Raw genomic sequence first — 12649 nt, forward strand, 5'->3', positions numbered from 1 at the left:
GACACGTTCTCTGAAACACACCCAAGGCCCTCGAATCATGGGCCTCATCACCTGTCAAAGCCAGGTTTATTGACCTTTGGGTGACTAAAAGTGGTACCAGAACTTGGGAGCGGTTAGGGAGAAGAGTACGTAAAATTGTCAGATTTTAGCCATTCATCAAGATCCAGTGGCCTAAGCAGTGATGTAGTTAGTTTTTGTTTTATAATTTTAGAAACAGCCCCCAATACTTACTGTACAGCTCCAGACTGGAAAGAAGTGCTTCTGGGTCAGCGTGGAAAGACAGGTGCTCCCTGAGGGCAACTTCCGAGTTCATCTTCTACCCATGATCACAAATCATGCAACTCCTCCGAGAGTCTGTTGAGAATGCTACGGTACATGCCCACAACCCTACAAACTTCGCTTGATTTCATCTAGGTCACCCAGCAAGACCCTCCCTCCCTTACTTTTCTTACAAACCCACAGTTTCTTCTGGCTCGGGTACCAATTTTCCCTTAACTTTCAGCATAATGTCCTCAGCCGGAAGGCTAAATCGGAGTGTCCCAACCTCTTCCAGTGTGTGACACTCCTAGGTTTGTATGGGAGAGAGGGAGACAGAGAAAGAGAAACAGACACAGAGGGAGACAGAGACAGAAGGAATTTTTGTGCAGGGAAGAGAAGTTGGGATTCCAGATGGTCCAATGGTTGGTGGTCCCCATTCTACTAAGGGCGGAAGTGACTCCAACAGAGCGGGGTTGTGTGCGTGCCTGCAGGGCCCGTGCGTGTGTGCCTGTTCCATTAGTTCTGGGGACATGAACAACTTGTAAATAAGACGACTTTACGATGACTGAAGAACAGTCAACTGAAGATCTTTAATGTCACTTTATACAATCCTTTCCTACACAAGTTTTAAAAGAGAACGCTCAGTACATGGTAGCCGGGGGGGTATGGATTCCCCGCAATCCTGTCCCTGAGAAGCTTTTTCAGGAGAATGCTATTAAACAGCTCCCTAGCTCTAGAGTGTATTCGGTGTCCACTAAGAAATGCAACAATCTTCCTCTCCAACCTGAGTTCTACAGTATTTACCAAGCACGTGTATTAGAAGGTGGTGTATTAATTTGTACGTCCGTTCGCCAGAACATGCTGGACAGTGAAGTAGCCCAGAGGCTCCCTCATCTTTCAGTTACCCCCTGGGCCAGTTTCTCACCTCTGCTCACTCCAGAGTCTCCCCCTTTCCCATCTCCCACCCTGGTGGATGAAGGACGGTGTCTCAGTTAGACTCTGAGCTGCAAGTGTACCAAAGGCCGCAGCAGAGCTATCTAAGCCCCAGCGGCCCGTCTGACCAGTGAAAGACAGTTCTGAGAACAGCAAATGTTCCTTCTTCCTCCTCGCTCGTCTCTGCTTTTTCCTCATTCTCCGGAGCCTGGTTAGTTCACGGAACGCACCCTGCTTTATGCCTTTCCTCAAGGATGCAGACAAGACCCACACCCAAGCTCTGCCTCCTCTGCCTGGCTTCACCCTCCCCCACCCCTTCCCCTTGAACGGGAGGCACTTAACACCTACACGGCACAATTTAGTTCTTGATTCCACGCCGCCAGGTGTCATGACAATTAGATCACGGGTGTTGGTCTTGTCTTCGCTATGAGAAGCTCCCAGACAGGTACTGCTCATTGACGATACTCCTGACACTGTGCTTTGCTCATAGCGGGTACACACCAGACAAACACTTGCCTTTATATAGAGACTTTCAGAGTCGGGCTACCAACCCACTGCAGGCCGGGCTGTGGGCTGAGGGGTGGCCTCCTGCTTCCCTGAAGCATCCCGCGAGGCACTGATGTCCACAGTGCATTCCAGGGAAATGCCCAAGACCCGGAAGGCCCCTCTGGCCTCTCCTAGCCCTTGTAAACTCAGTTTTTTTGGCACTTCTTCCCCAATCCCTCCCCGCTACCCCTCCTTGAACTCAATTTGAGGCATTTGTGAAAGGGGTATTTTCTTCTCCCCATCCCTGCCGCAGAGCACAGTACGGGCATTTAAAATCATAAAGTCTGGCTGGCAGGTGGGATGAATGAATGAACTGCTAGATTGACAGAGGGTGAGTAGGTAAGTGGGGAAATGAAGGAACGTACCACTGCCGAGAGCACCCTGGGTGGCGCCTTCCAGAGGACAGGGATTCCTATTTGTTTAGGACCCGTGTGGGGATTCCATGGACTCTACGGGTGAAATGTTTTCAAAATCATTTTCAAAAATTTGTGACTGAGACACAAGAGTATTTATAAATCAAATCATGGCAAGACACTTGTAAGTGTAACTCTACGATTCGGTCCACACAAACATATTTATAACTAGTTCCTGGGTAATCAGTTTTTGAGATGTTCAATGTTTTTTCTTCACCACCTGTATTAGAGGGCCATTACTTCCCTCAATTGAAAGCAAAATAGGTCTGCTATCACCATCAATATTCTTTAACCTTGCATTTGAAGGAAGCTTTTAAAGAAAAAAGGCTGGGAGAGCTTTTAGATCCCATGCAGAGTTTCTTAACCTTAGTTGCATGTTTGAATTACCTGGGGAGGCTTTTAAAAGTCTTGAGGCTCAGGCTGTACCTTAAATCTACTACCTTACAGTCTCTGGAGATGGGACCCAAGCATCAGCTTTTTTTTTTTTTTTTTTTTAAAAAAGGTCTCTTTTTTCTTTTTTTTAAATCTTTCTTTCTTTCTTTTTCTTTCTTCTTTCTTTCTTTCTTTCTTTCTTTCTTTCTTTCTTTTTCTTTCTTCCTTCCTTCCTTCCTTCCTTCCTTCCTTCCTTTTTCTTCCTTCCTCTGTTTGTTTGTTTGGCATCCATATTTTTAAAGCTCCCCCAAGTGATTCCCATGTGCGGCCAAAGGCTGAGAACCGCTGTTCAACCCACCCACAGCTGAGACCATTGAACGACTCACCGTGCAAACGTGAGGGTGTTTGTTGTGTTCCCTGCAGGAGGCCGCTCTGCAACCGGCCCGTGTCTCATCCTGTTCCCTCCCCAAGGGTTCCTTCCTCCTTCGCACTTATTTCTGTCTTGGCAATCATGGATGGCTCATGGGCATGTCCATGAGGATCCGATTCAGGTGAATTAGGCTATCAGTCTGTGCTAGCTAGCACTTTGGGAAAGCTGTATTTCTCCACTCATGAACTTTGAACTGAACTTCTGTGCCTACAAGAAGTTTCAGGGATTGAGAAGAGCAGATAGTTGAAATCAGTCACAGGGAGGTTGCACACCATCCTGAACCCGAGCTGGCCGTTCTCCCCAATCAGTTATGTTGAGAAACGAAAGCTGCCTAGGGATACCCCACCCTCGGTCCGTGGACATGCTTCCCCTCAGTCCCGCGCGTTGGCACTCCCATCTTTGCCCCAGTAAAACCCCGGCCCATTTCGCGGGCCGAGCCACACTCTGCGGTGCTCCCCACTGCGGCAGCTTTAACAGTGCTTGCCTTCTACCTACCGAGTCTCCGTGTCTGCTTTCCCAGTTTTGTTTGTGGGCTAGGCCATTTCACTGGATCTTTTGGAAAAACTGTGGGGATGCCCACCCAGAAACGATCTCTTCCTGGAATTTGGCGGTAGCTGGTGCGGAGGAGGACTCAGAGAGGGCAGACCTCCCCAGCTCATCTCTCGTGCCCCACCGGCAGTCCTACACCCACTCACCAGGCAGGGTTCCTGCAGCGATTGAACCAAGAGACCTGCACACAGCGCGGGTGGATTGCAGTTATGTATTCAGTTTCCTACCGACTTAACTAACATGGGCCGCGGGAAGGGGGGAGAGAAACACTGGAAGAGCTGCCTGTCTGGAGTAGGTGCCTTTCACTAAGTCATGCGTTCCTACGCTTTACAAAAGCATCTTCCTACAGGAAAAGCGACTCCCGCAGGGATAGCAGGGGCTGCAAGGGTCACAGGGGTTGCAAGGGTTGCAGGGGTTGCAGGGGTTGCAGGGGCTGCAGGGGTTGCAAGGGTTGCAAGGGTTGCAGGGAGAGGTGCAGGGGTAGCAGGGAGACTCGATCTTGACGCAACTGCCGAGCCCGTAGGAGTACGTCACGTCTTTCTCGTCCACGCAGGGCGGCAGGCTGAACTCTTTGCAGATGTTCATGTAGCTGTACTTTTTCGACCCGAGGCAGTCGTACCTGTTCTCCCGCTCTGCCGACACGCACACCTTTCCGTCCTTCACCCGAACTTTGACTTGATCCGGTTCAAAGCCACACACGTTTACCGATCCTAAAATGTTACTGCTACAGCAAGAGGAGGCCAGGATTCTATTTGTTGTTCTTCTCAATCTGGAAGTTAGAAAAAAGGAGAGGGTGGGGGGGAAGAAGCTCAGATCTCAGACACAGCTTGAGAAGCAATATTTTGATCTGTTTTTCATTATTATTTTTATTATTGTTATTTTTAAGTTAGCCCTGGGCCCCTCTTGGGGCTTGAACTCAGATCAAAGGTCAAGGGTCACATAGTCTACCACCTGAGCCAGCCAGGCGCCTGATCTCTTTTTTTTTTTAATAGTAAAAGGAACACTAGTCATTGTGAAAAGTCAAACTTTTCCCCAAATGTATAAAGGAAACACTGAGAGTCCACCTGTGTAAATCGCATTCTGCCACAGGTAAACCTCTGTTAACAACAGATGGTTGCTTGGCGTTCCGGATCTTTCTCTTGCGTTTAAATCCCAGATCCTCCTTTTATTAATTCTGGAAACTTGCCTTAGTTTCCTCATCTGTACAATGGAAATAATAACAGTACCTACGCCATAGGTTTTTTTGGAAGATTAGATGAAATGATGAGCGTTGCTTAAAATGGTGCTTAGTGCGTTAGAAATCTCGCTTAATTATTACTGTGATCATTATTATTACTACTATCATATGTAGACTCTTAAGAGTTTTTTTAAGGAGATGCAACTAATAGGATATCATTTAAAATCATTATAAAGATGTCTTTCAGCCTCAGAACCCAGCCCTGCTACCCACAAGATTGGAGCCACCCTGGGCTGTCACACAGACCCAGCCTGAAAGTTCCATCAACAAATGACAAGGCAAAAGTGCCCTGACTCTGCCCTGCCCACCGGGGCCTGTCTCTTCCTGCCACTGTGAGACTGCTCCAAATGCTGGATGGCTGGCACCCTCTGGAACAGTGAGCTTGGAGGGGTCGTGAACCGGATCCGGATCCCATCAGCGTGCAAGGGCTAATTGTGTACCTCCCTGGCCGCCTCCTGCCCACTGACCTCCTGTTGACAGCTTGAAATCCATGTGATGGGGTATTTATACTATGGAAATGGGAAAACTCTACAAATGAGGGCTTTTTATCTCCTGTGTCCCACCCCCACGTGGCTAGCTGTTAAATACCACTGTCTCGGCCCCTGGAGCGGCAAACACGGGTCCCCGGGGTCCCTATAGAGCTGCCTTGTTGCCGCTCAACAGTCCTGTGTGAATCCTTCATAACAACAAAATAACAACAGCAGCTCAGGCTAATTGAACACCTGTGGTGTGTCGAGAACTAGTAACACAAAGTGCCTAAGGGCACAGGCTCCGGAGCCAGAGCATTTAGGTTCAAGCATTGGTTCTGCCGTGTGGACAAATTACTTCGCTTCTCTGTGCCTCAGTTTCCTCATCTGTCAAATTGGGACAAGAGTAGTAACCTACTTCTAGGGTTGTTGGGAGGTTTAAATCAGTTAATGAACGAAAAGGATTTATTGTAGTGCTTGGCACACAGGTTGGGCAGCCCGGCATTAGCCTTATGTGCTCTGGCTTTCCCTAGGGTCCATTTTCTTTCTACTTGGCGATCCTTCCAAAGACAACCTAATGTTCTGAAATGGTCTTCTTTTTATCCTTTAACATAAAAAAAAAATTTTTTTAAAACTCCGTTTTAAAAAAACGTTCTAAGAGACACTCCGTTCTAAGAGACACTCCTGGCACATCTTGCAACACTTGGCCTCCAAAGGAGGGTTTTGGAGCACGTGATTTCTAGAACTTCTTCCAGTTTGACAAGTCTGAAGTTTGCAATTGGATGATTGGTTTGAGATACCTTTTTAGTTCTTGCCTTTTAGGCTGAATTTTGTTTGTACCCTGCTTTTTGTTAAAGAAGTTATAAGAGTTCATTGCAGAAAACTTAGAAAATATACAGATAAGCAAAAAAAAAAAAAAAAAAAAAAAAAAAATGGAATAGATCGCAAAATACCCGTTATCGTACAGAGCATATCACATTTTGGTGCTCGATTTTCCTCTGTGTGTGTGTGTATTTCTACATACATATGTAGACTCTTGTGTGTGTTCTTATGAAGTCATGCTCTACGTACTGATCTGAATCTGTATTTTTCACATGGTTGGCTTAACAAGCGTGAGCCCTTGTACCAAAGGTTCCGAAGCAAGGCTCTTAGAGGCTAATTTACAAAATGACGCAATGGACTGCTGTCCTGGAAGACACCAAGGCCAACAGAGACAACTTGCGCAAGGCACCCAGAGGACTGTGAGGGTCACTGAGCTGCATTTCCGCCTCCGGCCCCAAGGAACCTGGGGAGCATGGGGTACAGATGTCTTTCAGGCCCTGGGTGTACCAGGGTACCCACGGGCCATACTAAGGAGAAAGGAAGAGAACTGGACTTAAAAAAAAAAAAAAAAGGTCTTTATCTCTGTGGAAAAAACAAAACAGGAGAAAACGCACTCTACTCTCCCTGGATGGGCAGAGAGGAGCTCACAAAGATGTCCCGTGCCCTCTCTGGATGGGCCAGGGCCGGGAAGTCTGAACAGCCAAAGGCAAGAGTGAAACAGAGAGCAGAATGGGTGCCCCTGGATCTCTCCGGAACCTCCCATGGTGTGGACGTGGAATGAGAAACCTGAAACCCTGGCACGAAGGACCACGAAGGTCCTCACAAAACAGGACCAAGGACCCCAGGCAGGGGTGCTAGGACCCCTCACTACTGCTAAACTGATTCTGCTGAAAGCCTCCTGCCCTCCCAGATATGGATCTGGGAGCCAGTTCTACAAGCCAAAGTGGGCTTCCAGATCCTTCCCCTCCTGTCATCAATCTGAAGTCTTGGAGTGCAATTGCATGTTGTTGTTGTTGTTGTTGTTCAGATTCCCCCTCTTTCTCTGGCCGGGTCACTCTGGCCCCTTTGCCCCTGCGGCAGCTGCACAGAGGTCTCACAAATCTGAGTCTTTGGGAAATTGCCTAAAAATTCTAGACCAAGGGAGGTGTCTCCTTCCTTTTGCTTCTTGGTCAGGGCTGATCTGTGGGGTGGGGTGGCTTTAGGAGAAATTGCAGGAGCCACATTTTACTTGTCAGATTTAACTGACCCCTGTCTGGCCAGGTACCTATCACCCCACAAGGGATTTTCCATGGCTCTGTAGTGTTCTGGGCAAAGGTGGTAGGGGCGGGGCAGGGGGGAGATTGCCTCCTATAATTGTTATTGTGAGGCTGGAGCTTGGCCACAGCAAACATAGGGAAATCAGCCCCCTGGCTCGTTGCAGAATCCTCTCAGGGAAGCTGAGGGAAAGCGAGTGGACAGATGGGGTCCATGACTGCCACTCAGGAATACGCATCTTTTCCCTACTCGAGCTGCAGTATCACCAAGCTCCCTAATGTGCAACACGCTGCCCTCAGCAACGGTGAGCTGTACGGTCAGCCATTTTCACAAAGCCATAAGTGAGCTTCAGCCTGGTGCTGAATAAAATAATGAAGGTGTCAAAAAGAGGCCTATCTCCACCCAGGACCAAAGGGAGGTAGGCCTTGGAGTACTGTGCTTTTTCTCCTAAGTTTAGACCCCTTCCAAAGACCCACCAAACTCTATTCCTCCTTTCCAACTCATCTTTCCCTTTCTCTTCTTCCTTCTGTCTCTTCCCCTTTCCTGCCTTGTCTCTCTTCTGACTTTTGGATGATATTGAAGAACAGTGTCACTCCGTGGGGGCAGGGTAGCAAATACAGGGGCATCAGAGGCCCCAGCAGTGCTTGTTAGAACACAGGTGGCTGGTCCCCACCCCCAGAGTTTCCAACTCAGCGGCTTGAGGGAGGAGCCAAGAATTCACATTTCTAAGCAGTTCCACCTGATGCTGGTCCCAAGCCCATTCTTTGAGAACCACTGACAGGCTGGTTAAGCACAGGAATCCCAGACTCAGGCAAACCTGGCTTTCCCAGCTCCTAGTGGTCAAGAACACTGCTCCTGAATCTGTTTCATCACCTCTAAAACAGCCAAGACGTCGCAAGGATCCGGTGAAGATGAAAGGCGGCACATAATTTTCGCTCTATAAAGGGTAAGTGTCTTTATCAGGCTGGACCGGGCTCCACCTTCCTCAGACTTCCCTGAAACCTGAGGCTTTAAGTGACCCAGCCTCAAGTCCTGTGTCATTAACCAATAAGGTGAAACCAGATAATAGACATGCCTTTGGCCTAGATGGACAGCCATTCCTGCCCCTACCCCCTGGGGTGACTGGGCTCTGAGACCTGTGGGTATGAAGGAATTATGGGGAGGGGTAACAAGGGGCCATGCTCTCTTCCCCCTCTGCAGGGACTCTGAGGGAGAGACTGCTCTGCCCTGGCCTGTGGATCAGAGCATGGGGAGGTAGAAAGAGTTCCCTGAGGTACGACTGGGCCCACAAAGCACTCACCAAGAGGCTGTCATTAGCCTCACCAAATAAGAGCGAGTCGGTGAAAACCTTGGTCTTAGAACAGGAAGGGGTAAACAAGGAACGAAATGAGAGGGCCAGTTTTTGAAGTTTGCAGAAGATGGTGCCCCTCATGTGGGGATTTTCAAGAGAGATTGAGACCCATCACAGATAGTTGGGTGAGTGGAGGAAATCAGGCTGAGTTTCTGGGTATTAAGCAGCAAAGGGTGCGAGCCTGAGCCCAATGAGCCCCTCCAGCTCAGCTGCAAATCCAGCATTTGTCTGCAAGGCACCGGGGGCCGGAGCTGAGAAGGGGCCTCCATCCATTAGATGGTCAACCCCTAAGGGCAGGGCTGAGGAAGGGCTGGTGTGCATTTGTCTGTGCCCCTTCGGTATAGAGGAAAGGGAAGCCCACGAAGTGTGGTAGTGAATCGGGCGCAAACTTAAGACAGGCTAGTGGCATGGCTTCTAACAAAGGGAACCAGATTCAGTCACCGTAGTCCCTCTAAATCCAGAAGAGGAAGGAAGAGTCAGGGAAATTGCTCGTGCTTGCGGTGCAAAGGGTAGTTGGGGGAGGAAAAGAGAATATCAAAGAAGGTGAAAAAAAAAATGGAAGTACTTACTTGAGTCTCTACTAAGGAAGATACTGCCAAGGTGCTAGGTAAACAATGGAAATGGATTGGACCTTCTATACCTGGTCTAAAAACACACACGTACAACACACACTCATCAATCAACTAACATACATGCGGCAATGCTCAGGAAACTTATGGGGGAAATGAGCCTTCTTAACCAGTTGTTAAAAGAGCAGGTTGACTCTCAGACAGAAAGACAATTCCAATGGGGTAATGGCAGCTATAGACCAGGGAATCTTTCCTGTTGGACAAAGAACCTTCGGGACAATGCAGCCTGGCATCAGAAAGGGCATGTCATACCTAACCAAACTGTTAACGTTCTTTAAAGGGATAGAAGATCATGTGAATATGACTTCTAAACCCACAAAGCCTTGGGCAAGTTTTCACAGCAAAGATTGTTTAAAAAAAGTGAATCAACATGATATTTCTGGATCTACTTAGTCATGGATTGGGAGCTAGCTGAGAAATAAGGAAAAAGAGGCATTTCACTGGAAGAAAAAAATATTAATGGTAGGAGTCCTCTGGGATTGGGGCTGGATCAGGCTTTAACATTTTCATCCATGGTCAGGAAAATTGAATATTTAGGTTTGCAGGTAACAACACAAAGCCTCTCTGGATAGTGAAATGTCAAGCTATCAGAAATAGAGCATAGGAGGGTTTCACAAGGTGGTATGAATGGGAGGAAAGTGGCTGGGAGGAGACACAGCAGGCAAGACTGAGGTCATTTCCAGAAAGGACTCAGCGTTGTCAGTTCAGAGACCAGGGAATTAATGTAAAGACATCACCAGCTTCACATACTGCCTCAGGCACAGGAAAAAAGTCAGCAAAATCCAGACATTGTCAGGAAAAGTATCACAACACATAGAAAGCATCATCTCTTATATAAACCACACTGCCGAGAAGTAAGTTTGAGGTTGTGTCTATTGCATGCCAAGAAGTAGGGGCTCCTAGAGCTGGTGGAGGGCACCCAGGGGGTGAACAACAGAGAGGCACCCTTATCTGAAGAGTCTGGGGAGGAGGGCCAGTCAGGAGACAAAGGCTGGAAGAACTTGGATCAAGGGTATTCAAGGATTCAGAGGCACAAAGACAGTAGATACAGGCCTGCTCACAAGTAACCCTTCATGTAGACCAATTAAAGAAGGAATTCCTAACTCCCAGTGTGCAAAACTTATATAACTTGATACTCTGAGCAGTAAAACTAAAAACTATTTCAGGGGCACAGAGGTGGCTCAGTCGGTTAAGCATCCAACTCCTGATTTCAGCACAGGTCATGATCTCACAGTTCGTGTGTTCGAGCCCTGAGTTGGGCTCTACGCTGGCAGTGTGGAGCCTGCTTTGGGTTCTTTCTCTCTCTCACTCCCTCTCTCTCTCTCTGCCCCTCCCCTGCTCTCTCTTTCTCTCTCTCTCCCTCTCAAAATAAATAAACATTAAAATAAAATCTTAAAAAAAAAAAAACTGTTTCAAATTGAGTGTAGATTTGTTTAAACGCAATAGCCCCATCCCAGACTATTGTCAGAGGTCCATTCCTGATCTTGGTGACTGATGACTTGGACAATAGTTGCCCTATTGTCCTTTCTTCTGGAACATCCTGGTCACTGTTATCAAGTATCTGTCTCTGTCTCAGACTCTATCTCTCCATCTGTCCATCCATCTATCCATCCACCTTCCTATCTAATCTATTAATCTATCACCTGCCTCCTTAGCACAGAAGGCAGCACGTCAGTCTCAAAATCTATTAATTGATTGTTGGGATAGGAACAATGTTGTTTAAGGATAGAAACTTGCAACGAGTAGTAAATAAGTCTCAGAGATCTAGTGCACAGTATAGTAAATACAGACAACAATGTTGCATTATAATCATCAAACTTGCTAAGAGACTAGAATGTAAATATTCCAACCACTAAAAGGAAATGATAATTATGGAACACGGGAGAGGTGCTAATTGTCACTACAATGGCAATCATTAGAATATAGAAATGTATCAAACACGCTATAAATTTGCACAATGTTACATGTCAAGTATATTTCAATCAAAAAAATCTATCATCCATTTGTGCCCATCTTTTTAAAAGTAGTAGCATATTAAGTAGTTTTTCTTGCCTTTTTCATGTAATACATCAACACATAAAATACTTCATCAGCCTGCTTTACATCTACTTAGCATCCTAGTGTATAGACGTACCATAATTTATTTAACCAGAGGACAGTACTTTCAACAATTGTTTTTGTCAGTTGTACCAGACCGGATGGCATGTAGCGGAAAGTTAAAAAACCTTCTCCAGGCCATAAAAGGAAATGCAATCAAACAAAATTGTAAAAAGTGGCTTTAACCATTACCCAATTCAATTAAAACCCTCTCGACTCTGTTCTGAAAGCTGCGACTCTCAGGTCTGCAGTTCACGGCCACAACCTTTGCTACTGCCGGAGAGGGCGCCGAGGTAACAGGCCCAGCTCCGGATGGGTTTGAAGTCGGCCTGGGGTTGGGGCATGGGAGAAGGGTTCTCCTGCAAAACCGAGGGAACGCCTCTGTTGTTCAATTTTCTCCCCTGCTCTTAGAGCCTCTGGCGAACATTAAGGATTTGATCAATTGTTATTGCTTCTCCTGTAGTCATTTCTGTAAGCCCAAATCTACTCAAATCACTTTACTCATAACCAGAAAAAATGTTTAATTTGCTCCTTCCAATAGCTTTTTAATGACACCTCCTATTTCTTTCCCTCATTAAAGCCGCATTATTTATCATGTCGGCACTCCTACCATAAACCAACACAACCTTGGCAATCGACATCATTCCGTTGTCTTTTGAGAATCTTACGGTTCCTGTCCTGGACCCATTTACTCTTCTTTTCTTAAGTCTTTGCTAAATCACCAGAGTTATTATCTTGAGCCCCTTTCGTCTTTGTCCGAGTACCAGCTGTGGCATCCCCTCCCCCATTTCAGCTCAGAAGGTTAATACACCGGCTATGAAAAATCTTAAAACGTGCTTTTACTTGGCAAGCTCTCTCTTTTCATCTTCTATGGCTCTAATGGCTTTCCTCTCCAAACTTCTGAGAGATGGTCGCAGGCAGTAAAGCTTGACGTCACACAGGCAACACGGATAGAGGTCGCACAGGCCACAGGAGTGCGCTCGCTTCGAGTAGCACAGGCAGTACGGGTAGGGGTGCAGGTCGCAGCAGCAGTATGGGTGCATGTACAAGTCGCAGAGGCATCGCGTGCATTCGTCGATGCATCTCAACTGCCTTAGTTCTCGGTCCACCTTCTTTATGTCCCTTCTAACACTGTCCAAAAGACAACTCAGTGCAGCCATTACAGTCACACCTTATTGTTTTGTGAGTACCTTTGGGAAATGGCACTCGGGGGGAAAAAATTGTTCTAAGCTCTTCTCAGAAGTTTCTTTTAAAAATAAATGAGGCCCACATGATTCACTTACTTTAAAGC

The 12649-nt window shown here is 47.0% G+C and overlaps 1 protein-coding gene across 1 annotated transcript; it reads right to left on the reverse strand.

The window, feature by feature from the left end:
- Window positions 1-3698: 3698 nt before the first annotated feature.
- On the reverse strand, window positions 3699-12612 carry ODF1 (outer dense fiber of sperm tails 1). The gene is made up of 2 exons (XM_049633557.1): window positions 12202-12612; window positions 3699-4270 (listed from the first exon to the last, which is right to left on the reverse strand). Exons 1-2 carry the CDS (start codon window positions 12516-12518, stop codon window positions 3829-3831), a joined length of 759 nt encoding a protein of 252 aa, XP_049489514.1. The 5' UTR covers window positions 12519-12612; the 3' UTR covers window positions 3699-3828.
- Between the last annotated feature and the right edge of the window lie 37 nt (window positions 12613-12649).

The sequence above is a fragment of the Panthera uncia genome, chromosome F2 (genome assembly GCF_023721935.1).
Source record: "Panthera uncia isolate 11264 chromosome F2, Puncia_PCG_1.0, whole genome shotgun sequence".
In the NCBI taxonomy this organism is placed as follows: Eukaryota; Metazoa; Chordata; class Mammalia; order Carnivora; family Felidae; genus Panthera; species Panthera uncia.

Excerpts from the sequence above, each read along its gene's own strand:
- ODF1 (XM_049633557.1), bottom strand. The coding sequence starts at position 12,518 with ATGGCTGCACTGAGTTGTCTTTTGGACAGTGTTAGAAGGGACATAAAG. Across the intron at positions 4,271-12,201 it reads GAAAAGAGAGAGCTTGCCAA|ATTGAGAAGAACAACAAATA; the intron begins GTAAAAGCACGT and ends TCTAACTTCCAG.